Source organism: Dipodomys merriami, unplaced genomic scaffold (genome assembly GCF_024711535.1).
Source record: "Dipodomys merriami isolate MVZ:Mamm:240054 unplaced genomic scaffold, mDipMer1.0.p SCAF_60, whole genome shotgun sequence".
Lineage (NCBI taxonomy): Eukaryota > Metazoa > Chordata > Mammalia > Rodentia > Heteromyidae > Dipodomys > Dipodomys merriami.
Genome location: NW_027206180.1, coordinates 4180961 through 4206292, shown reverse-complemented (window position 1 = coordinate 4206292; position 25332 = coordinate 4180961). Strand labels below are relative to the sequence as shown.

The 25332-nt window shown below is 49.9% G+C and overlaps 1 protein-coding gene across 2 annotated transcripts in view; it reads right to left on the bottom strand.

The window, feature by feature from the left end:
• Positions 1 to 623: 623 nt before the first annotated feature.
• Usp7 (ubiquitin specific peptidase 7) overlaps positions 624 to 25332 on the bottom strand; it is a 44112-nt gene continuing 19403 nt past the window's right edge. For both annotated transcript variants that reach the window (XM_070003502.1, XM_070003503.1), the window contains exons 3-31: positions 22193 to 22391; positions 20152 to 20290; positions 19083 to 19171; positions 17974 to 18082; positions 17164 to 17294; positions 16693 to 16747; positions 15705 to 15785; positions 15528 to 15618; positions 13781 to 13863; positions 11542 to 11651; positions 9636 to 9792; positions 8899 to 9043; positions 8455 to 8585; positions 7555 to 7689; positions 7075 to 7176; positions 6775 to 6880; positions 6082 to 6174; positions 5933 to 6000; positions 5598 to 5698; positions 5141 to 5294; positions 4430 to 4497; positions 4003 to 4111; positions 3835 to 3912; positions 3271 to 3371; positions 2710 to 2809; positions 1919 to 2038; positions 1543 to 1614; positions 1370 to 1460; positions 624 to 1184 (exon numbers count right to left, since the gene is read on the bottom strand). In XM_070003502.1, coding sequence (XP_069859603.1) covers positions 1078 to 1184; positions 1370 to 1460; positions 1543 to 1614; positions 1919 to 2038; positions 2710 to 2809; positions 3271 to 3371; positions 3835 to 3912; positions 4003 to 4111; positions 4430 to 4497; positions 5141 to 5294; positions 5598 to 5698; positions 5933 to 6000; positions 6082 to 6174; positions 6775 to 6880; positions 7075 to 7176; positions 7555 to 7689; positions 8455 to 8585; positions 8899 to 9043; positions 9636 to 9792; positions 11542 to 11651; positions 13781 to 13863; positions 15528 to 15618; positions 15705 to 15785; positions 16693 to 16747; positions 17164 to 17294; positions 17974 to 18082; positions 19083 to 19171; positions 20152 to 20290; positions 22193 to 22391 — 3125 coding nt within the window. In that variant the 3' untranslated portion in view covers positions 624 to 1077. The remainder of the gene's footprint in view (positions 1185 to 1369; positions 1461 to 1542; positions 1615 to 1918; positions 2039 to 2709; positions 2810 to 3270; positions 3372 to 3834; positions 3913 to 4002; positions 4112 to 4429; positions 4498 to 5140; positions 5295 to 5597; positions 5699 to 5932; positions 6001 to 6081; positions 6175 to 6774; positions 6881 to 7074; positions 7177 to 7554; positions 7690 to 8454; positions 8586 to 8898; positions 9044 to 9635; positions 9793 to 11541; positions 11652 to 13780; positions 13864 to 15527; positions 15619 to 15704; positions 15786 to 16692; positions 16748 to 17163; positions 17295 to 17973; positions 18083 to 19082; positions 19172 to 20151; positions 20291 to 22192; positions 22392 to 25332) is intronic.

Below are 25332 nucleotides of genomic sequence, written 5' to 3'. Positions count from 1 at the left end.
AAAAAGGCAATATACAGGAGAGTTGGTGCACACCGCTGCTACAGAAACAAAACAAAAAATACTGGGAAGGAGGAAATAAGTGATTGCCGATCCTATCCGACTGCACTCCAGACTAGACACGCAGGGGCGTCGGCTCAGCGGAGAGGAGCGGGGACACAATGGAGAGCCCCGAGCTCGCTCGCAGACCCCCTCCCCCGTGCCAAGTTGTACATCGTCATTCATTAAATATACAATTTCATCTCTCCTTTTTCCCTCTTTTTACCTTTTTTTCTTTTTCTTTTTTTTTTCTTTTTTTTTTACAAAGTCAACAGCTTCCTACCACTAGCGAGCGCACCCTCTTCTAAAGGCTCTCTCCTCGTCGCGGGCAGCTCCGGGTCCTCGAGTCCGATTTGGAACCATCACCCGTTCTGATCGGCCTGCCAAGGGGCAGCAGAGTAAACCTTAATTGTATTTCACAACCTTCTCCGGGCAAAGCCCCACGCGTGTGAGGGCTGGTTCGGTGCGCCCACTTTGCGATCGGGCTGCACCACAGTGGTGGCTGCCGGGTGACAGGCGTGACGAGGGCTATGAAGGACCTGGGCAGCGGGCGGGACGAGCCGAGGAAGGCTGACAGTGCACACAGAGAAGGAAAGAGCGCTATTTATTAGGTTGTGAGTTTCTCGGTTTGCCTTTACAGATGCACAAAGGTCATTGAAAGTTTAACTGAAGGAGCCTACCCAGGCCTATCTAGCTGCAGGGCTGCGACCCCGGCAGCAGCCCGCCCACCTGTGCCCAGAGGCTGCCCGTGGGGACCCGTCCTAGGCACCTCTGCTCCCCGTGATGCTGAGCGGCCTTGCACTGTGGTTACCATAAAATAACTCTCACTGGCGTCCGAGCTTTATAAAAACACCTTCATTTTGCTCAAAAGGGCAGTCAATAGATACAGAGAAGCCAAACCGAACAGCCTCAACAAAATAAAATTAACATCAGCAGCACATCCTCTTGCTGGAGACTGGCTAGAGTGCACGTGTACCAAAGTTCTGCGGCTGGTAAAGGACACACACCACGCTGCCCTCGCCGTCGACACTGGAGAGGAAGTCAGTTGTGGATTTTAATCGCCTTTTCCAGGTAAGTGTAGCGACTCCTCTTTGGGGCTTTGTTGAAGTGGTCGAGCCCTAGCCAAGGCCGGGGATGAGACATGTTACCTGCGGGAGAAAGAAGAGCCCTGAGACCCCCGGCCCCCAGGCGCTCGGCAGGCCCCCCGTGAGCTGCCCCGGGCCCTTCCGCCAACACCGCCAATCCCGTTCACAGGGCTGCCACCTCCCGCCACGAGCAGCCCTTCAAGGCGCGCGCCCCTCGCGAGGGCCCGCTGGAGTGAGGGTGCTCTTACCAGGCTGCGGCTCAAAGTCTTTCAAGTTCACTTCATACTCATCTTCGTTAATGTACTGGTGTCGGCCCATCATCACAATTGCAAATTTAAACTACAAGACAAAAGGCAAAGCTTCTTCAGTGTGCTGCACACTGCTTTGCTAGCCAGGGTCCTGGGGCAGGGTGGGCGCCCACCTTCTCAAACTCCTTTTCCTGGATGTCCAGCAGGCTCTGGATCCGCTTCATCACTTCTCTGAAATGCTCGCCCTGGGAAGGCAAGGACACCGTGGCTCAGGCAGCGCCCACCACCGCAGCGCCCACCGCCGCAGCACCCCCACCCCACCGCCGCAGCGCCCCCACCCCTCCGCCGCAGCGCCCCCACCGCCGCAGCGCCCCCACCGCAGCACCCCCACCCCACCGCCGCAGCGCCCCCACCCCACCGCCGCAGCGCCCCCACCACCGCAGCACCCCCACCCCACCGCCGCAGCGCCCCCCCCCACCGCAGCACCCTCACCCCACCGCCGCAGCGCGCATCCACGCACCAGCTCCACCACGCCGCCTCCACTCTCACCTGGTGTATCCTCAGCAAAAACGGAATTCCAAAGGTCCCAAACACCTCTTTGTGGAAATGGGCCACTGTGATCAGCATCTCATTTTCCTTATCTATATCCACCTGGTCCAGAGGTATCTCCTGGACACACGGTATAAAGACAAAGCACGCTTACTGCAGGCCGATTCAAACGATCAGATCACCCCCCGAGGCCCACAGCGCAGACCGCGCAGCGTGCAGGACGGTGGCTGGACACCCCCGGGAGGGGCCTTGCATTTCTAGAGAAGTAAACGGCTTCCTCCACCACAAGCTCCTGCATGCCACCAAGACCCCTGAGCCACAATAAACCCTTCTTTTTCTTCTTAAGCTGACTCCCAAACATCTTGCTTGAGTAATGAAAGATGCCTCACATAAGCACACTGCTGCCAACATGCCACACTGCGCTCTTACTACAAAGCCAGAAAGTAAAGCAAGGTTTTGCACGAGCAGTAAGGTAAGGTACAAGTGCCTTTCGGGTGGAAGGAGCGTCAGCAGCTAATCTACAGTGCTGCACAGGCCTGCCCTAGATTCGCACCACACCTCATGGTTGGTAGCTTCCAGGGCTGACGGGGGGGGGGGGGGGGGGGGGGGGGGGGAGGCAAGTGGGGAGAGGAGAAGAGAGCTCTAGAGCTGGTGGTGCTGGCTGCAGAGCAATATCCCAATGCCTCAGCGGCACACTAGCTTACACCTCGGTCTGGAACAGACCGTGAGAGCCCACGGGGAACTCGTGCGCCTCACCCCCACCCCCAGGGACCACAAGGAAAGTCTATTACCTCTATTCGAAACGTCCGACTCGTGGCTGGAGATAAACATTCTAACAGTTCGTCTTCTTGATGTACACCAATGATTTTGTAACTTACAATTTCTAGCAGCCTAGGGGAAAAAAAGACAACGAAAGCACGGTGAAGCCACTATGTTCACAGGGAAACAGAACACACCGGTCACAAACGGATCCTTGTCTGACAACATGCCCACCCCTTCGCTCATGGCTGGAGCTCTACCACTGGAGCCTCCAGTCTTTTTTTTTTTTTTTTTTCCTTTTGCTAGTTAGTTGGAGATGGAGGCTTGCAGACGTCTCTACCTGGGCCAGCTTCAAACCCCAACCCTCTAGGTCTCAGCCTTCCAGGCAGCTAGGATTATAGGCGTGAGTCAGCCGAGTGGGTAAGTGACATGATCTTGAAGCCCACATGAGGCTGCAACTCGCCTTCTCACAGCAGGCCACCAGCACTGGGCTTCACTGCCACACCAGGTCCGCGGGGACGCTGTGGCTGGCCTCCACTTGCACTGGGCCCGGAGCAGCCTGACTCTGCCCCTCCTCAACAGGAGACACTTGCCTGAGTTTCCCTGATGCCTTTTCACCAAGCTCCACGGCTTTCTTACATTCTTCTAACAGGTCCCGGACACAGCCGTGCTTGTCTGGATATAGTGTTATTTCCTAGAGAATGGCAAGGAAACTGGGTGCTTTAAAGAAAACACAGACTTCTGACCACCGCTGCTCAAGTCCTCCAGCTCCCATCGCTGTGCTCACACAGGGTGACATTTCCAGACCTGCTGGGGACCGCCCTCCCTGACCAGTGCCAACTCAGCACCAAGAGAGCGTGCTAGTCCACAGAGAAGGGTCCCTTCAGTTCTGGTGGGAAGGTCAAAGACCAGACACCCTAGCAGGCTCACTGCCTCCAAGAGCAGTAACTTGCTGTAGCAGCCAGGCTAGAACGGGCAGGGCCGGCCAGGGCCCTTGGGGTCACCCTGCACTGGCCCGGGACACGTGAAAAGCCTACAGCGCCATTCACCGCAGGTGAACGGCTCAGCCAGGGCCCTCTGCCACACACTGGCACTGACGGGCGGCTACAGAAACAACAGGGGAGCTATGGAAAAAAAAATTACTGTAGAAAACTTACCTCTTCCCTAAACTGACTGTTTAGCCATATACACTTAAAACTTCGCCGGTTCTCAAAGTCTGTGATTTTCATCTTAAGCTATTGAGAAAAAAGATACTCCTGTTAGATATCCTCCCAAGCAACCCCAGCCTCCTCTTTAGTACCCAGTCACTGAGTTGGGGGTCCTACCTGCTGATAGTAAAGTTTCTTGGGTTGTCGAGGCTTGAAGAACTGTAGAAGATCTCTTAAAGTACCTTCATAATTATGTCTAAGAGGGTTACCTGGGCCATCCCTGTAACTGCACAAAGAGACAGCGTGTCGGCAGGGAAGCCCGTCGGCCCATCCGAGTGAGTGGAGCGACAGCCTCTCACTACACTAAAATCTGGGTCTGGCTCACAGCGCAGCTGATTACTCCAGTTTCCTGGACCTGAGCCTTTCCAACTGCCCCACCCAAACGCTCTGTGGGGTGGCACAGCGCACGAAGCCAGGACATGTGACCAGACCCAGTTGCACCCAGGGAATGGATATGGACGGCTTTAGCGGCGGCAGAGATGCAAGGCAAGGGGTAGCAGAAAGAGGGTCATGGGGAGCACGGGGAGCAAGCACCAGGGCTTACCCTTGGGACTTGAAGAACTGCAGCAACATGGGGTCCGTGTTGAGTCTTTGCGCAACTGTCTTTGCAACCTGTGGGGTGGAGACCAAAGCAGACGACCTGAGAGGGCTGGAGACCTCAGCACAGAACGAGGCCCCAGTCTGAATGTGAACCCCTGTGACAGCAGCCTAATGTTTACCTTTCCCTACTGTCACACGCTGAATGAAGGGCGCACTGCAATGTGCACCATGGAATGGGCTGACTAGCATCTACAGCAATCCTTTGTGTTGAGACCCTTTGAACGTTCTTTTTTTAAACTGAGTGAAGTGGGAAAAGATGGCCTTTCTTAGTGGGTTACTGGTTTTAAACTTGAGACCTTCTGCCTCAGCCTTCTGGAACCTGGATTTCCGTCATGTACGACCATACCCAGCTACAATCTGTCTCTAAAGATAATGCCAGGGGCAGAAAGGATTTTGTGGGGTGGTGTCCGCAGAGCCACACCAGTGAACAGTGGACTCTGACACCCTTCTTGTTCAAACCACTAGAGAGCTTCTCTAACAGACATTTAGAAATGAGAAGCTGGGGGCTGGGAATGTGGCTCCGTGGTAGAGTGCTTGCCTAAAAGTGGAGGACCTTGGATTCAATCCCGGGACCAAGGGAGAGAGAGGAAGAGATGGGGGAGAGAGAGTCAGGGATGCTGTGTAGGATGTGTGGAATGGGGAGGGGACAGAGTACCTGGAAGTAATTCATCCTATTGGATAACGTGACCACAAATCCAGGGTCATTGGGGATGGTTTTGTCACAGAAGATGACGTCCACGCGGTGGTAGAGGTCTCTGAAATATTCCTTTGCGGTGGGCAGTTCACTGTTATCGTTTTCAGGGTCATCCCTGAAAATGGAGAAGTCCGCAGACTGAACCAAAGCCACAGCAAGCAGTGGGGACGCACACAAGGCCCCGATTTCCTCACAGACAGCTTTGGTGTGTGACAGACCCATGCCCACCTGCTGAACAACCGCAGTTCCCGGCAGACGTTTTATAAGACCAACTGTTTACTGCCAAAGCTCTGAGAAACCTCCAACTAATTAGGCTCAAGAGCCCAAGCCAAGTATTTGCTAGGCCTCAGACTAGCAAAAAACCAAACCAACCAAACCCTCCAAACCCCAGAGCCAGGAACCACCCGAGTAAACGCACTTCTGAAACACTATGATGTCACCATCCATCAGTTCATCCAAGGCTTTGTCAAGGGACACATCGTAGTCCTGAATTCTCTCTGTTAAATTCGGTTTAACTTCCTGTAGTCAAAGGCATAAAACACAGCTCACAAAGTAGCCACATTCCCCTATTCTACAAGTAGACTTACTGCTACTAAACAAGTTTAAAAAAATCATTTAATAAAAACTGTGTAACTCTCAACCCAAAAATTCTTAGCTAACAAATTCAGCGCTCACAGAATAACGCCCTCCCCCTCCCCCCCCCCCCCCCCCCCCCCGCTAGAAAGGAAGAGGTTATCATGAAAGAGTGCGAACCTCATAGAGGATAAGGCTAGTGTCTTGGATAAATCCTGCTCTGTCACACATAACTGGGAGCAAGTCACCTAGAACACAAAAACAGGTGTCAGAGGCAGGGCCGGACTCCACGGAGCTAAGGTCACAAGGCCAACACAGCCAGGACTTACGTATTTTACAGGATATGGGTGTGTAGATATGCCCACAGTAATTCAAGCTCCGCGTTTTGGGATCATACATCTTCAAAAATAACATTACATCATCTACAAGTTGATGAACAGAGGCTGTTAGCATCTTAGCATTCAGCAGATACGTAAGAGATTAGCGGCACTGCAAACACCTTCAGGTCCCTAGCAGTTGAGGGTCAGGAGAGGTTTGTGCACGAGGCTGACTGAACGCAGAGGCAGGTTCAGGTGCACCACATCAACCTGGGAGCCACGTTGGGAGGTGAGCTGAGAAATCCTAGTTTTCCAGCCTGACCCCACCTCACCAGGCAAGGAAGCACAGACGACGTGCTAAAGCTGCAGGAGCCTTCCAGCAGCAGTGGCCAAGGTCAGCTGGGCCGAAAGGTCGGCACCTGTCTTCTGGGGCCTAACGGTGACACACTGCTGTGTGGCCCACAGCTGAAAAGCTTCCTCCCTGCAATCTCAGCACTAATGGAGCTGACCAGCGGGAAGAACACCAGTGGGAGCAGAGAGAGGGGACAGGTGGGAAGTCCTGGCCCCAGTGGCACCTGTTCCACCCCACAGGACTCTTCCAGCCCAGGACTGGGAAATGAGAAACGGAGGGTGAGCCTAGGTGCTGAGAGCATTCAGATGCCCCTCTCCTGTCTCAACTGCAGCCGGGCATGTGTGGGCACTTACGATCTTTATCAAACTTGGGTAATGTTGCTCCGCTAGCAGCCAGTTCAGGGTCAACTGTCTCCAGGAATATTGTCCAAGGGTTTTCATTATCACTGAGTTCAATCATCTATTTCCAAAAGAGACGTTGAATTTAGGAGATGTGAATGGCTTAGGTGACAGGGTGCAAACCACTCTTGAGCTCTGCAGAAAACAGCCAGTTCTGCTGAACCAGATCAAGAGGCAGATAAGGCCACAAGCTGCAGAGGCCAAGAGCCTTCGCAGAGCTGCACACACACCCTAGGGCCTAGCACCAATATTTACTGTTTTATTGCCGTCTGCTTCATTATCTAGCATTGCTGGTCGCTTTGTTCCATTACTTCTTGCTTGCATGGGCCATAATCGAATTTGATCTTGTGGAAATCCCTGAAAAATTTTAGAAGATAAATTGAGGGGAAGCACATCAATTTGATGCTTTCTTCGCCCCACCTGATCTCTGGGCATGCACTTCCCTCCCCTCTTCAGGATTTTGGGGTCCAGGGCTCGGTGTCCACCTGCCAGACCCCGGTGGCGAGAGGGGGAGCAAGGTCCTCCTTCATGAATCCCAGAGGAGCAGCTCCAGGGGGCAGGCTCCTGAGGGACTCACCTCCTTCCTGGCCAGGAGCTGCGCTCAGGTCAATACCTCACTGAACGAATGCTCTGCCCAGATGCAGCACCCACCCCCAAAAGGAGCTAGCCTTTCACAGTTGTGAGTTCACACAGGGGGGGTGTTACGGGGACGCCCGGGCTGAGGCTGGCACGCACCATGGTCTGGGAGAGGCTCTGGACAAACTCGGAGAGGGAGGAGTTCTTCAGAACCTTGAACACAGTATACTTCACTTTCTCTTCATCGTACATGTCATTTCCTTGGTGGCCGCAAAACTGGTCCTCTGCAACGATCTGGAGCACAGAGCAGCACACAGGACAGCTCGCAACGGGCACGAGACGGGCCCAAGGACCACAGCTAAATTACACAAGGCTTGTTTGGCTGGTCGTGGGGCTTGAACTTAGGGCCTGGGCCTTGTCCGTCAGCTCTTTTACTTAAGGCTACTGTTCTACCACTTTGAGTCACACCTCCATTTCCCATTTTCTGGTGGTTAACTCATGGACTTTCTCCTGCCTGATCCTCAGACCTCAGCCTCCTGAGTAGCTAGAATTACAGGCCTGAGCCACCAGTGGCCCAGCTAGATAGAGGTTTTTTTTTTTGGGTCCGGTCGTGGGGCCTGAACTCTGGGCCTGGGTGCCGTCCCTCAGCTCTTCAGCTCGAGGCTAGCGCTCTACCACTTGAGCCACAGCACCACTTCCGAAGGGCTTTTTTCTTTTTGCTTATGTGGTGCTGAGGAATTGAACCCAGGGCTTCATGCATGCCAGGCAAGCGCTCTCCCACTGATCCATCTTCCCAGCCCCGAGATAGAGGTTTTTTTTTTTTTTAATGGAACCCCTTGCTATGACCAGAATGTTAAGATGGGCGGATGCCTTTTGCAATCCAGTAAAATATACCAGCGCTTGCCTAGCTGGGGGCTTACATTCTGCAGCTCAGTCTGTGTCTTCAGCTAGGTATATATTCCAGTGTGGGCTCTGATCCCAACAGGGCCTCCCCGCCCTGCCCCACAGGAGCGCTGCAGCTGCCCTGTCTGCCTGAGGTCGTCCGAGGCTGAGGCTGACCTGCACTTGCATGTAGAGATGGGCCTCCTGCCGTTCCTTCCGCTTCTGAGCCTCGATCCTTTTCTCTTCTTGCAATCGTTCCACCAACTGCTGAGGAATATCATGGTCTGTGACAGCTTGTAAAACTTCACCTGCAGGACAAACGCATCCTCTTTGACCTCGGTGCGGGGTCTGCTTGCCCCCTTACAAGGTACTGACTTTAGGATACAAGAATGGAAAGCTACTTGGCACCAGGAGTCCACGCCAAAGCCCACAGCCCACTCAGTACCCTCCTACGTGATGCTAACAGAGAAAGCAGGAAATATGTTTGTATGGGTGACACAGTGAGGTCCACTGTATTTTATTATATTGCTTTAAGAGCCAATCAGACACCAAGACAGCTAAGGGATTTGTGTACCTCCCCACAAATGTGCCACAATGAGGGACATAAACCCAAGTACTCACTTAGCTTTGATTCCCTGATATACACTAACATATAGGCATTAGTGCAGTGTCGCACAGAGAGGTCATCGTCATGACCCCCGTAATTGTGCTCAATCGCCTCTTCTTTAGTACACCTGGAGACCACATCATCATCAAACTTGCACCACTGGAAAAGGAAACCAGCCAGAATCAGCAGAGACACAGAACACTCTGCAGTGACATTTTAAACACACACAGTGTCCAATCCAACCCACCCCAGGCATCTGTCCTCATTACTTCCTCCTCCTCCGACATCTACCTACTACAGCAAGCACATTCCCGACTTGTCTGGGGTCTGAGTGCAGGGCCTTGTGATTGCACTTGCACTGTGCCTCTAGCCCCTGCTCCTGACCTGAATCTAGCATAACTTGCACCCGTCGTCATTTCCCAGCCTCTGTGTCCTGGAGTGAGTACAGAGGTGGAATGCCACCCCACACGGTACTTGCTGCACTACGGTGGTAGACCACGCGTTTTCCAGATGACATCATATCCTCTGCACCCCGAGGGCCATGCAAACCCATACCCCTGACAAAAGGAGGGCCCCGACCCAGGTCTCAGACCCAGGTGATGAGTAAGCCTCAAATTAGAAAGGGATGCTGTGGTAACATACCACCTCTCACGGATCATTTACAGCTAGAGAACACACAGATCTGCTGAGGGTCAGAAAAGAAGGCTCAGCCCCAAGTTGGAGCTGGGAGGTGCACCCTGCACCCACTTACTTTGCCGTCCCCCTTGGGGTTTAGGTAAACCACATAGTGTCCGCCGTGGTTGTCTCCACTGTGAACCAGGACGGCATGCAGGATGTAATTCGCAGGGTCCTTGGGGTCTGTCTTCTGCAAAAACTCATCGAGTGGTAACTGCTCTGGAAACTCAAACCTATTAAAAAACAGTTTTAAAGAAATTCAGTAATGATTTATGCCCAAAGTTCTTTTCGGTTTTACTTATTACAAGCTTTTTTAACTTAATGGTTCATCTTTAATGACAAAACATGATTTTGACTAAGGTCCTTGGACAACCCTTGAGATTTCCTTTTAGTTTAAAAATCTGTTAATCGGGGCTGGGAAGGTGGCTCAGTGGTACAGTGCTTGCCTTGCATGCCTGAGGCCCTGGGTTTGATTCCTCAGCACCACATAAGCAAAAAGAAAAAGGCCAGAAGTGGTGCTGTGGCTCAAGTGGTAGAGCGCTAGCCTTGAGCTGAAGAGCTGAGGGACAGCGCCCAGGCCCAGAGTTCAGGCCCCATGACCAGACCCAAAAAAACAAACAAACAATAAAAATCTGTTAATCATGTCAATAAAGGCTTAAGGCTGGATTTGCAAGGTGGGTGGAATACCAATACAGAATGAGTATGATAAATTACCACTGAACTTCCCAAGGCATGGATAGTCCTAAGGTACTCAACAATAAAAAGGTCCAGGAATTAACCACTGAGGTGACATGGCCACAACCTGTGGAGAGCACACAGTGAGTGGACAGAGCTGGACTTGGTCTTTTGGTCTGTCCCTCCTTCCTTCTTTTTTTTTTTTTTTTTTTTTTTGGTCATGGGGCTTAAACTCAGGGCCTGGGTGCTGTTGCTGAGCTCTTGTGCTCAGGGCTAGATCTCTACCAAGCTGAGCCACAGCTTCACTTCCAGTTTGAGTGGTTTACTGAAGAGCGCCAGGACGACTTTTCTGCCCAGGCTGAGTAGCTAGGATTACAGGCATGAGCCTCTGGTGCTTGGACTTGGCTCTTCTAACATTCATTCATCCACTCACTCAAGGTGAGCAAACCCATCACGGCTGGGGACCCTCAGAGTCAGGAAGGCAGACCGGGCAGGGCAATCACCAAGAGATGCTGCTGGCTGAGGGGCGCCCTGATCGCAGTTCCTCCACCTGAAGGACTGTCCAAGTGTCTGGGACTCCCTCTGTGCAAGCAGCAGAGGCCATTTCTCTGAATGCCACACAAAGCAGCAGGCAGAGACCAGCAGTGAGTGCCTGCTGGGCACATGGACTCCCTCAGGTGAGGAGTGGTTACCTGCCCTCATGAAGGCACAGACTACCATTCCTGCACCTCACTTCTGAGGCCATCTGGAAGACCACTCGTTTCATGGGGCATATACCTGCATGAGTTCATGCATTCAGGAAAAGCAGGCACATTCTAGTTATTATCAGACGGAGAGCTTAAAGACTTAAAGGAGAGCCAGGCAATAGTGGCCCATGCCCTGCAATGCTAATGACTCAGGAAGCCGAGATCCAGAGGCTCACAGTTGGAGGCTAGCTGAGATAGTATCCATCTTCAATTAAGCAGTGAAAAAACAAACAACAACAACAACCAAAAAAAAAAAAAAAAAACTGGGAAATAAGGCTTTGTACCACTTGGTGTATTCAGTAGGAATTGGCACATTCTCTACTGCAGCATGTACCAATGTTAGGAGGCATGTGCACTAACCAAAATCCAACTGACTAAAAACAATGGCAACTGTAATCTGCCCTCACAGCCTTCAACCTGCTGGAGAGGGAGAATCGCTAGAGTGAGCTGGCCTCTGGGGTCTCCTGGGTGGACCTCAGTGCTGGGAGCCCCAGGGAAGGCAATACCAAAGCACAAGAACAGCGGATGCCCCCGCACCCCGCCCGCTCCCAACCACTTTACCTATCGTTGATCTTGATATTTTGGTCCGTCTGAGGGTCGTACATAAATCTCATCAGCTGCAGATGTAGCACTGGTGGCAACGTTAGGAATTTCACACCTTTCTCTGCTTCCTGAACATGGAGAAGAAATGTGAATTAGCTCACCTCTACCTTCATGAAGCCATGAAAGGACCGGTTTTATCACAATCAAAACAGGTCTGTGGAGTCAACAGTGCAAAACCAGGGACACATCCAGCGGCCACCTAAAGCGTCTTCTTTATTAATCTCAGCACCTGAAAGGCCAGGGCCGGGGATCAAGCTCCACCTCAGCCGCAACTACATAGGCTCTGTCTCAAAAAGTTTTCATGGGCCAGGTGCTGGGGGCTCACGCCTACAATCCTAGCTACTCAGGAGGCTGAGATCTGAGGACGGCGGTTCAACGCCAGCCTGGGCAGGAAAGTCTTACCTCCAAAACTGTGAGTTTTTCTGCCTCAAAGTGGTAGAGGGCTAGCCTTGAGCAATAAAAAGTTCAGTGACAGTGCCCAGGCTCTGAGTTCAAGTACCATGACTTGAACACCTATATAGCGCTATCTATAGAACACACTACAAACAAAAAAAGGCAGAAACAGACTTGCTGCAATGCGTCAATATGAAGCAGTCCCCTGAATTTTATAACTAGATTATTCAGTTTCAACCTTGTAAACGGAAATAAAAGGTGTACTCAAATACATCTTTGGGGGGCTGGGAAGGTGGCTCAGTGGTAGAGCGCTTGCCTTGCATGCATGAGGCCCTGGGTTCGATTCCTCAGCACCACATAAGCAAAAAGAAAAAAGCTGGAAGTGGCGCTGTGGCTCAAGTGGTAGAGCGCTAGCCTTGAGCTGAAGAGCTGAGGGACAGCGCCCAGGCCCAGAGTTCAGGCCCCACGACCAGACCCCCCCCCAACAACAACAACAAAAAATACAGCTTTGGGCTCTGCAGCGTGGGTAGTGTCTGCAGTGAACGGAGGAGGGCGGTGGACTGTTGGACTCCGCTGTCACTGCGTGGAGTTTCCATCCCCTCTTACGTCCAGCAAAGGGGAGGGGTGGGGAGGAGGCTGTCACCTCAGGCACATTAGATGCTGTGGGCTGACAGGACAAGGTGGAGGACGGACCTCCTTCCCGGGCTGCCTCCCAAGCCGGTGTGCACACTGGGCGCTCCCGCCAGCAGCAACTCTCCTCGTGGCCACTGGCCTCTTGCTGCAGACACTCTCATTCGCCCCCCAGTGCCCGGCATTGTGGTGACCGCATGACTGCCCAGCTCTCAGCCTCTCCTCCATCGTGACTGTACCTGGCACCTCAACCACTCTCGGGCCTCGCTGCCCTCCTGCCTCTTCTAATCCAGACTCTTCTTTAGGCTGCAAGCCCACGGGTCCTACAGCTCGCTACAAGGAGGGCCTGGGGGCTGCGGCCAGCCACACTTTGTCAGCAGCCTTGTTTGGTGCGAGACTGTTTAAGAAGACAGGATTATCTGGACAATTTCTAGGCAAAACCCCAGACCTAGGATCTTGTTCCCACTGTTGTGGCTATGACGGAGACATCTGGTGTCCACTACTGTCCAGAGAAGCAAGTCGTGCAGGCTGATCGAATGTTTCAGCTGTTAACTACTATCTACAGAGACGTTCTGCTCTGTGCAGGCCAGGGTCCGGAGTGGCAAAGGTGTGGCCCACCATGAAATGGGCAAATTGGTACTGGACATACAAAGCACAGCCTTGGAAGCACAGGGCAGTGAGGAGGTTTAATAATGCAGCGGGTGAGCTAACAAGTCTGGGATGGTGACACAGAACAGGCGGCGGCCTGACCAGCCGCCACAGGAGTGTGGACAGCTCTCGTCATGAAACCCGTGCTGCCACACCCCCACAGCCCTTTAGGGGGCGTTAAACGTGGCAGCTCTCAACATAAAATAAAATTAAAAGAGCAGCACTGGAAAAACCAAAAAGCTAAACTACTAAAAGCAGAGTCCAAGGAACTAAGAAACTATTTGTGGCCAGGAAAAACAAGAAAACCACCAGTAACACAGGGACGACAGGAGAAAACTTCCAGCCATGCTGCACCAGGCCACCAAGACCTTCGTCTTTGCCTCGGGCCCCACCCTCCCTGTCTAGAAGACCCTGTGGGCAAAGCTCCCCAGGCACAGGGGCAGGCACCGCCTTCCATGCTGCCCATTAACCAGCGACCCACGACAGTCAGAGGGGACGCTAGCACAGCACACCGGAGTCACCTTACCTGCAGGCCATGCTCCCCGGCATCGTACTTGTTGTCACCATCCAGCTGTTCCACTGCCACATAATCCACAAATGATTCAAATACTTGAGGGAGGAGAGACAGAGACAGAGAGGGGGAAGTCAACTGACATCATCACGAAGGCTGAAGTATGTATCGCAGCCAAACTCAGTGCCAGGGAAGCCCAACAGAGAGCCCAAGAGACTGTGGCTTCCAGGCTGCTGAAGACTGCAGCCGCAGGTGCCACAGCCACCCTCACTCAAGAGGACACACGGGGTTTTTCCAAGGGTAGCAGGACAAACATGGAGACTCAAGGCCTTTTATCTAATTCTGGACCCAACACTTACCACAGACCTATCATTAAGCAGGTGAGAACAAATGTGACTAGCTGGCTGAAGACCCGGAACGAGGGAAGCAAGGGTCTCATCTGGACCCATAGGGGTCCAGCAAAGGGCTTGGCCCCGATGCCCACACACGGACTTGTTCTATTTCCTGGCTAGAACCTCTGAGACTCCCAAATAACCAGCAAAAAAAAGACCAGGCTTCAGCCATCACTCAAGGGGTACAGCACCAGCTAAGAGCAGTAGTCAAGTGAGTTAGAGGCCCCGAATTCAAACCTGAGTTTTGGAGGGGAGGAAAAGAAAAGGGAAGCTCTAAATTGCCAATAAAACATTTGAAAAGAGTAATTTCTCACTAATGGTCGGGGGGAAAAAAACCCTCAAAAAAGCAATTTGCATTTGCCATTAACTGTCAAGAGGCTGGAAAAGAACCAGACTTGGTTGGGCTGGGAAGGTGGCTCAGTGGTAGAGCACTTGCCTTGCATGCATGAGGCCCTGGGTTCGATTCCTCAGCACCACATAAGCAAAAAGAAAAAAAGCCGGAAGTGGCACTGTGGCTCAAGTGGTAGAGCGCTAGCCTTGAGCTGAAAAGTTGAGGGACAGTGCCCAGGCCCAGAGTTCAGGCCCCACGACCAGACCAAAAAAAAAAAAAAAAGAAAAAAGAAAAAAAGAAAAAAAGAAAAAAAAGAACCAGACTTGGGCCTTATGACCTCAAACAAGAAAAGGGGGGGGGGGGGGGAGAGAAAGAGAAAGGGAGAGGGAGAGGGAGAAGGAGAGGGGGAGAGAGAGAGAAACATTACCTAGAAAAAGAGTTAATGGGGCTGGGAAGGTGGCTCAGTGGTAGAGTGCTTGTCTTGCATGCATGAGGCCCTGGGTTCGAAACCTCAGCACCACATAAGCAAAAAGAAAAAAAGCCAAAGTGGCGCTGTGGCTCAAGTGGTAGAGTACTAGCCCTGAGCTGAAGAGCTGAGGGACGGCACTCAGGCCCAGAGCTCAGGCCCCAGGACCAACAAAAAAAAAAAACAAAAAAAAAGAAAAGAAAAAGAATTAATGAAAATGTGGTCACACAATTATTATTTCTAATGAGTGCCACAAATATGAAGTTGAACAAAAGCAAGCAAGAGCAGGGTAAATCACAGATCCCCTGAGCAGGGCTCATCCTGGGGGCTGGAAGGCCAGAGGGCAGCTCCCTCAAGACTCGGGATACGGGGTGGGAATGTGGGGTAGGAAGGAGGGCTGGGGGAGGGGGGGGCAGGACTCTGACAGTCTCTTTCATCATCTAGGAGGGGTGCCAACAGGTGCTTGCCTAGCTCCCTGCTGCAGCGAGCCCTTCAACGCAATCACTGTGTAAATAAATGACATGTTAAAACACAAGTGACCCAAGTTTAAACAACTATACACTCAGAACTTACTGTTTTTCTTTCCTTTTATACTTAGTTGGATATCGTAATAATCTTCTCTTCTATCAGAGCGATAATCTACTTCCTTGCACTGGATGTAGGACTGTGAAGAAGCAAAGAGTGGCCTTCAGTGCTGGTCACATTCTCATTGTAACGTCGTTTAAAACCAGTAAGCTAGTGACCACATACCACCATTTTGCCTCTGAACAGCTTGGGGATGGTGCCTTCCACACACGTGCCTTTCATCTTATTCTCCACATTATCAAGCAACTGAAAGAGAAGGTTTGGACTTTGAAGTTTTTTATGCTTAAATGAGACATACAGTAATTTAATTCTTTACTAGGAAATGTCAATGGTCAAAGAAATTCAAGACTAAAAATATTATGACTTTTGGCATGCAATTATCAAAAAACAAAATCTTCTGTCTTGGTTGGATATTTACAAAATATCTACATGCAATAGTCGAGGTTAACCTTTTATATGGCCTTTGGAATGAATTAGTAATCTGTAGTGCCTTTAGAAGCATTTTTATATTCATTTTACCTCTGTGAAAAAGCATGTAAATTGATCACTAAACTTAACTCGTAATGGTCCACACCAAGAGATTAATGAGGTTGAGCCTGTCAACAGGATTGACTGGTTTGTCCATGGATATTTAATGAACTGGATTCAATCCAGCTAGTGCTGTAAAAAAGAAAACACACCTTGCCCAGCCAATCACCTTGAGGCACCATCTCATGTGTGCATCTGTGTCTTTCCTCACCGGAAAGGAGCGTTTGCTAGTGAGGGAAGAGGGCGGGAGGGTCGCCAGCACACAGAGGACTGCCTCAGTGGGACCTGGGGCGCGGGGGGGCTGGCAGCTGGGACGCAGTGGCGACCGAGGGCCACTGGGACAGCCACCAAAGCCAACATGTTGGCTCCTGTCTCCTGAGAATTCACAAGTTAGAAGTCTATCGCCTACCGCTGCTTAAACCCTATCTTCAGATAAGTCAAATCATTCTTCCTAGCTTTTAAAACCAGACAGATGCTCCCTTTTCTCTCTCTCTAGCTAGCTTAGGTTGGGCCTTCAACGGACAAACATGGCTGTTATCTGAAGGAGGGCTGGGACTTCACTTGCTAGCAACATTGCTTCACAGTATTCACTGTAAGAACCACACAATTAGTGCTTGAAACTTACCACTCGACACAGCTCTTGAACATCATGTTGCATGAAGCTATCTAAAGTTTCCCACCTTTCAAAGATAAAATGGATATCTACATTTAAAACTCCACATTTCAAATGCATACATTAACAAGCAATGTAGATTCAAAATAGAAATGGACTCATTAGCCATTTGAGAATATTCTCAAATTCATTTCTGTGAGCATTACTTTGGGGGATTACAATTGATGTATATACTGTTCTCAAAGTCTTCCTGAGAGAGGAGGTGGTATCTCCAGGTTAAGTTTTCACGCACTTGAAAGTTACATGTATTCAAGTGTTCTGTTTCCAAAGAGGTAAGAGGAGAAACAGGATACAGCAATAACGAGCCTGAGCGGCACACGGGGACCCCGGGCTGCGTGCCTCCTCTCCTTCTGCACTGTTTGCCCCAGACCGTACAGCAGTGGGAGGTGGGGGGTGGGAGGGGTGGCAGGCTGGGATACGCACCCAAAGGACTTGGTCAATTTCTTAGTTCCTACAGGCTTGTCGCTGTGCTGTAGCTCGTAGAACACTCTTTGCAATGCTAAAGGGACACTTTTAGAAGAGTCGTCACCCTCAGTTGGCATCATGTACACAGCCTAGGAAAATCAACATACAAACAGGTACTTAATCGTAGGTCAAAGTATGTCTACTATCTCAAGGGCTAAGGTAATTGCTAGGGCTTTTGAGCAATCCAAAAGAAGTCTGAAAGTTTGAAAATTAATGAATCTCTTTAGAGACACAAGGAAGCAAAAAGAATTTTTAAAATTACCCTTACACCTCCCCACCCAACAAGAACCACATTCATTCGCCTTCCCACTCCTGGAACATTACTTTTAGCTACCATCAAATGTGAGCAAAATTTTTGTGAATGTAGATGGTACTAACTGTACCCCATTAACTATCCCCTTACACACCACATCCCACTGCAGCTGTAGTTCCTGGGACCCCCACCAAGTCTCAATGCATCACGGTCTAGGCAGGAGTTTGTGCAGGAAGCAAGACCACATCCTAAAAGTAACTAGCAAAAAAACAGGACTGGGATATAGCTCAAGTGATAGAGCACCTGCCTAGAAAGCAACAGGCCAAATTGTGTGTGTGTATGTTGGGAGGAAACACAATTACAGGAAGTCTGTAAAATTACAATGGCTCTAATAAACCTGATCTCGTAGGTGACCTCGCTCAGCAGCTGCCCCAAGGAGGAGGAGAGCATCTGCAGAGGGCTCAGTTGGACACTGATATACCAGACAGAACACAGCGGACACAAGGTCCACTTACCTTTCGTAGTTGATTTGTGAAAAATAAAGTCTGCAGCAGGCTGTTCATGTAACAAGTCGCTCCCTGATTCTTCAAGCCAACATAGCCAGTGTGCTTCTTTGAGTCCCACCTGGAAGATCAGTTAAGCTTGAAGGGAGCTGCACAGGCCACCTTGTGACTACCATGTGGGGGGGCACCCCTAGTGTCACCACTGAACATCCCAACACGCCCCTCCCCACCAAGTCTGAGAATCCCAGGCCTGAGGGCACGGCGTAAATTCATATGTCTACTGACCACTACCGCTACCCACATTTATCAAGACGAGCACCCACAGATTCTGACTACACACCACATACTTCATATATGAACTGTGGATTACAGAACAGGCTTAGTACACACAATCACAAAAGCCACACGCTTTATCATCAGCACCTCCCCTGCCTCCCCATGGCTGGGGTTTATAACCAGCACACTTTAAAATATAGGCATGGCACCTCTGTCGTGGCTATTTACACACTGCCCTTTGCTTCTCTTCCAAAGCAGCCTGCTCTGTTTGTGGCTCTCAAGCCTACAGCTATCCTTTGTGCCTGGCAGTGAACAGCACGAAGAACAGCTCTGTCTTCCCGTCACATGAGGGGAAAGGAAGACAGCACCTATTACCTTGGGCCCTGGATACAGTGGAAGGGCACACTGACACTGACAAGGCACCAATTAGTTGTACATATGCATCCTTAAATTGTACATATGCATCCTTAAATATGTTCTAATGCTTTTTTTTTTTTTCTTGCCAGTCCTGAGCAACTTGATCCTTACTTAAGGGAAGATTTTAATTAGGGTGTTTTGCGTACAATTTGCTTCATCAAATTGGAAATATTAGTGAGGACAAACTAAAGTGTTGTGTTGTTTTGCCAGTCCCAGGGCTTCAACTTAAGAGCCTGGGCACTGTCCCTGAGCCTCTCTGTGCTCAAGGCTAGCACTCTACCACATGAGCCACAACACCACTTCCAGCTTTTTCTGTGCATGTAGTACTGAGGAATCGAACCCAGGGCTTCATTCACGCTGGGCAAGCACTCTACCACTAAGCCACATTCCCAGCCCCACAAAAGTACTTTTAATAGTGAACAACTTACGCAACTCCATGGGGTGCATCTGCTTGTACAAAGACTTCAAAAGTAACTTTGTCATCATCTATAAATCCTTTCTCAGGATCAGTCACTTCCTATAAAAGAGAAATGGAAATATCCAACTTGCATAAAAACACACATGCTTCCTTTATTCCCAGGACAATTACACACGTTTTGCCTTATACTTTAATGTTCCAAAACATCCCAGTTTTGCCTACAGTTAGAACATGCTTGTTTTGGTTTTAATCTTGTCTCTGAGGGCTGGGAAGGTGGCTCAGGGCTAAGAGTACTGGCCTTGCATGCATGAGGCCCTGCGGTCATTCCTCAGCAGAAAGAAGCCAAAAGTGGCGCTGTGGCTCAAGAGGTAGAGCGCTAGCCTTGAGCTGAAGAGCTGAGGGACAGCGCCCAGGCCCAGAGTTCAGGTCCCATGACCGACAAAAAGCCCGCCCTTTTAGGAGATTCTGCAGACCTGGGGTTATGTTATACAACACAGGCAATAGGAACCTTAAGGTTCCCCAAACCCAGGGGCAGAGCTAGGAGGACTCTCTGGAGATGTCAGACAAAGCATGAAGCATAAATAAGCCAGCCAGGAGCAGCAACACACCAAAGAACATTCTAGTCATCACCGCCTCTGAATAAGCCACATATACTGCCCCCTCCCCCAAAACCTAACTTGAAAATTAAGCCCCGTGAAACCACCCAGCAGCAGCTGACTTTAGTAAACCTGTGGGGAGGACCCTCCAGTGTGTGGTTAAAAGCTGAACAAGGGGCTGGGAAGGTGGCTCAGTGGTAGAGTGTTTGCCTTGCATGCATGAGGCCCTGGGTTCAATTCCTCAGCACCACATAAACAAAAAGCCGGAAGTGGCGCTGTGGCTCAAGTGGTAGAGCGCTAGCCTTGAGCTGAAGAGCTGAGGGACAGCGCCCAGGCCCAGAGTTCAGGCCCCACGAACCATCAGAAAAAAAAAAAAAAAAAGCTGAACAAGAAAGCCAAATACCAGCCCCAAAGATCACACACTCGCTCTAAAGTGAGTAGAGAATCCTCTGAAGGGTGGAGCAACAGTGCTCCATTACTTACGCTCCAGGCCATAAAGTTGGAAAATCCCCAGTCATTCTCCTTGTGGAAGAACAGGTGGCTAATCCGGCGGCTGAATGACTTCTCGTCGTCTCGGTAGTTTATTATCTTCAGCACGGCTTGTGCATGGCACGACCACGACCTGGTGAGAAGATAATCTAAGCCTTAGCTGGCACATCCAGCTCACATCTGCACGTCGTCAAGACACTGGAAACCAGCACATGAAAACTTTCTTGCATCGAGTTGGTGGAGGTGTGGTTACCTTTCTAGGAAAATTCACGGGCTTAACTCATGGCCTTTCCAAACCCATTTGGTTTGTCAAAGACTTCCCAGTTTTCCAGTTCTATCTATGAAAGTACGAGCTTGTGAACTTTAGATCTTGTCTTAATTCTGTAATTGGCTACAAGCGGGAACTGTAGTGCTTACTGAACACCCACACCGTCCTAGGTTTACTGCCCAAGACTACACAAAAATGAAAAAGGGCTGGAGGCCTAGCCTCCCATGTGGCAGCACCCCTGGCCTTGCTCCTGCCTGTGACATGGGTTCTTGTAGCACGCCTGCTGGGGGGGGGGGGGTGCTGAACAGGTACACAACAGCCTACACAAACTGACGTGTGGGGCTGACGGTGGATGGGTCTCAGCACAAGGGCTCTGAAACCTAATGGGTGTCCTGTCCCACTTTAAGCTCCGCTATCCAAGGTTTGTGGCTGAAGCAGGGCCATGTGCATTAAAGTTGCCACTGGCCTGAGAAGCGGTTTCAGCCTCTTTAAGAAGGGCAGGAACAGCACTTTTGCTGAAGACATTTATGGGATACAGACAGTTCACTCTTCCCTAACTACTAATGCAAGTCAAAGTTTATATCTGAAAACAAACCCATGATCAAATCATCACATTGCACAGGAGAAAGAGAAACTCCCACCTATAAAAAGGCTCTAGCTTCATATAACATTGGTTTGGCCAACTGACTACAGTGCTGGGGAAGGAACTAGGGCCTTGCATGTCCTAGGCCAGTACTCTTTGCCACTAAACCGAATTCTAGTCCAGCCAAGCACTTACATACTAAAGGAAGAAAAAGAAAAGGAGTTGTGCTTCCAGGAGCTGTCCCCAGGCCGTACTGGGGACACTGGGCGGGATCTAAGGTCTGAAGCAGCAGCTCTCCTGAGGCCCTCCATGGAGAGGAGCAGAGCAGCCTACATTTCCCTACAAATCTGTCACAGGGCTTTCTGACAGAAGTGAGATCCATCAATGCTGATGATCCAATCAATGGGCAGAACTTCTGTTTACAAAGAAGAGTCACCAAGATCTTCCTTAAACTTTAGGACATTTGACAATGCGCCTGCTTTGAAAAAGATTACCCAAACCAATTTTTCCTCCTAAGTCAGAGTCTCTGTCCTAAATGTCAGTGGTTTTTTTTTTTTTTTTTTTTTTTTTTTTTTTTTTTTTTTTTGGGGGGGGGTATACGAATCTAGTCATGGGCTTGAACTCAGGGCCTGGGCACTATCCCTGAGCTTTTGTTCAAGGCTAGTGCTCTACCACTTTTAAGCCACAGCTCCACTTCCAGTTTTTGAGTGATTAATTGGAAATAAAAGTATCAGGGGGACTTATCTGCCTGGGCTAGCTTTGAACCACGATCCTCAGGTCTCAGCCTCCTGAGTAGTTAGGATGACAGGCATGAGTCACCAGCGCCTGGCATGTAAATATTTTACTCTGTACAAACAGAAGGATCCAAGAGGATTGAGCTGTCAAGAGTACAGACATCTGGCTCTAACCTCTGAGCCACTGACAGAGCAGAAGGCGGCTCTCCAAGGCCTGGTCAACATACAGCTTCAGTTTTCCATTTGCAAGGAAAAATATACTTTTCTAGTTTAGACAGGACATACCAGATACTTTTAAGCAGATCTATTTCTTCTAATTTTAAATCAGAGGGCTATGTAGAGGTAGCAAGAAAATTGAAAATGAAACTGAGTACAGCTGATCAAATTTGGCTTCCAATAAAGGTAATGTAACTATTTGTGGATTTGTAGTTGCATCATTTAAACTCTTACGTGGAGTCAGATTCAGCATTGCACTGGAGAAAGAATCCTACGCTTTTTTGGTGTGGTCTGTCTGGATAAAAGCGTGGCATCACCATAATCTTCCATGGCAGATTTCGCACAAAACACGGAGGGCTAAGGACCGACTCACTCAGTCTGCTGAAGCGCTCGACGGTGAACTGAAAGGTTGCCTCGGAGCGCCAACTGGTGTCTGCAAGAAAACATGCCATCAATCACAGTGCTGGGCACCCGGCACCAATGGGAAGCACGCACAAACGCTGGTGTAACCTGCTCTACAAAATCTCAACGGCTAAGCTTTTGGGGAAATGAGTGTCGCGTCCAGATCATTCAAAGGTCTCTGTAGGAGCAGAGCCTTCCTGACCCAGTGGGGGCAGCACACCTGCCTTCTGTGGAGGCTCAAGAGGTCAGGGTGGGAACATCTATTCTAGTATCTTCATCCCTGAGTAGCAGGCCTGGGCACCGAGTGAGCAGACACCTGGAGAGGAAGAAGGTCACAGCTCACTCTGCTGGTCAGTGAAGATGACACAAGCCATGACAGGGGAGGAGCGGTGAGCCCAATGGTGTTTGAGGACCTGGAGGGGACCGGCCACTGCTTGGAAGTACAGCGTATCTTCTAAAGGCAAGAATATAGCTAGGCCAGTCTAAAAATACAGAGGAATGTCTATCTTGTCCCACTTTTGTGAAAACTCAGGTTAGACTCCTTCTTATGACAAGGGTGGGAACATTTTTTTTTTTCCTGAGCCATACAAAATTATCAGTATAGGCAGACAGGTGCAACCGGCCAACAAGAAGCATAAAGAAGCATTCGTGTCTGTCCTGTCATGTACCAAATGGTTCTTTTGCGCCTTCTATGGCCTGTAAGCTGGAGGTTCCCCACCTGCCTCTTGGGAATACTTTTTGCAAGGTAGGAATCTGACACTCCTTTCAACATGAAATAGTAAATGTTTTACATTGGTTTCTCCAACATAGCTCAACTGAAAGTCTCAATGTAGAAGTCCACCACCTTTTGCAGGTGACCAGGTCACTCTGCGTGGACAGGGCAGTCTATCTTACTGTCTACTTTTCAAACCACTCTAAAGGAGTCTTTGTCCCCAGTCACCCTATCAAAGCTGTGAGAGCAACATTTGTTGTGTACAAGGCAACTGCCAGAGTTGGATGGCTACAGAAACTCTGAGGGCCAGTGTTCCTGTTCTGTGCCTGTCTCACTGAGCAGGGAAGAGCTCAGCGGACGGCAGGGACCAAGGGCCATACCCTGAGGGTGCTACTGACATCCCTGACCAGGGAGCCCCCGAAGCACAGGCAGCTGGCTTGGGTAAAGAGCACCCCGAACCTGCAGGCCTCTGAAGGCCGCCTCCCTGAGACCCACAACTGCACCACCTCCCAGCTGCACACACACCACCCAAGGCCTCCGAGAGGCTGCCGGGAATGTGCAAAAGAGCTTGTTCTTTAGAAAACATGTCCATCAGTCCTCACGAGAGGGGATTCTGTACCAAAGAAATAAAAGCCCAAGTCTTTGTGACCATGAGGGTAGTTTCCCCTGCTTTCCCCCATACCCTAGGCTCCCAGCAGGGGCCTTGGGAAGGAGAGCAGCCCAAAAGGGAGTACCCCATCCAAGGGCCGATAGGGCTGGAGTCTGTTCAAAGGCTCTTTGAGGGGTTAAGTATACTAAAAGAAGAAATCTCTTCATGACAATGTCTAAAATGACTTAGGAAAAAAGTTTTACCACTCATTTTTATGGGCACACAAATCAAACGAGCAGCACTGAAATCCTCACAGTAGATCAGTGTAGACAGGACCCAATTCCCCTTTGCAGTGAGGAAACACTTTGTACATGGTCTCACCAGAATGGTGGGACTGCTGTACTGAGCATGATGCTTGTGCCTTTGGTTTCAAATGCACTCCCCAGATGCAAAGCTTTACAGAGACCACACACACAAGACCCGCCAGGTTCTTTGGGAAGGTTACACCTCTTCTACTTCATGTTCTTTGTGTAACTTCGATCTGTAAGGTTACAGTTTTACATAAATAAAACTAATACAAGCTGGGCACCAGTGGCTCACACTTATAATCCTAACTACTCAGGAAGCCGAGATCGGAGGACTGCAAGTCTATGAGACTCTTATCTCAAACAAAAAGATTAAGTAGCACAAGACCAGAAGTGGAGCTGTGTCTCAAGTGGGACAGTGAAAAGGCTAAGGCACAGTATCTAGTCCCTAAGTTCAAGTCCTAGTATTGGTACAAAAACATAAATAAAACCATTCTTTTGCACCCCTCCTTCCACCAGGCAAATTACTGAATTATTTTTGATTAAAAAAGAAATTGAGGTACCTACTACTGCCACCTTACTCCTGCAGTTCTAGCTACTAAAAGGCTGAAAGGCAGCTCCAAGACCTGACTGTGGTTCTATGTTAGCCAGGCACACCAATCCCCAAGACACTTATCTCCAACTAACCAACCAAAGCCCAAACTGGAGGGATGGCTCAAGTAGTAGAGTACCAGCTGTGAGCAGAAAAAGCTGAGCAAAATTAAGAGGTCCAGAGTTCAAGCCTCAGTACCAACACTAATCTCCCTCCCAACAAAACCAGAGAAACAGTGGTGTCAAGCCACATGGTACCGCAGCGTGGTCTGTCCTCAGTGCTCAGCATTTCGTTAAATGTCACACTGCATTCCTGCACTGAAGCACATTCTTACAACAAGCTCGTCTTACAAAGTTCCACACAAAACCTCACCTGAATAAATGCCAGGACGCAGGATGTATCAGTGTTAGAGCAGTGCGCTTAGCATGTGTGAGGCCCTGAAGCCTACCCCCAGCACCAAGAAAAATCCACTTCAGTGGCTCTAAGAGCCGCATACTAATAGAACAATTGAGAATTTAAATACCAAACACAAGGCTACAAAAAAAGAGACACAGACTTGAAACCCATCTGTCTGGAAAACCAGTGGATCACCCTCCCATGAAAAATTCCATAAGCCTGTAAACACTTTTGCAACTTTTGATGAGTTTAGGATTCTTTCATGTTTTAAAAATTAAAAATAAAGGGCTGGAAGGGCTGGAACTGTGGCCTAGTGGTAGAGTCCAGAGTCCTTGCCTAGTGAAGCCCTGGGTTCGATTCCTCAGTACCACATGAACA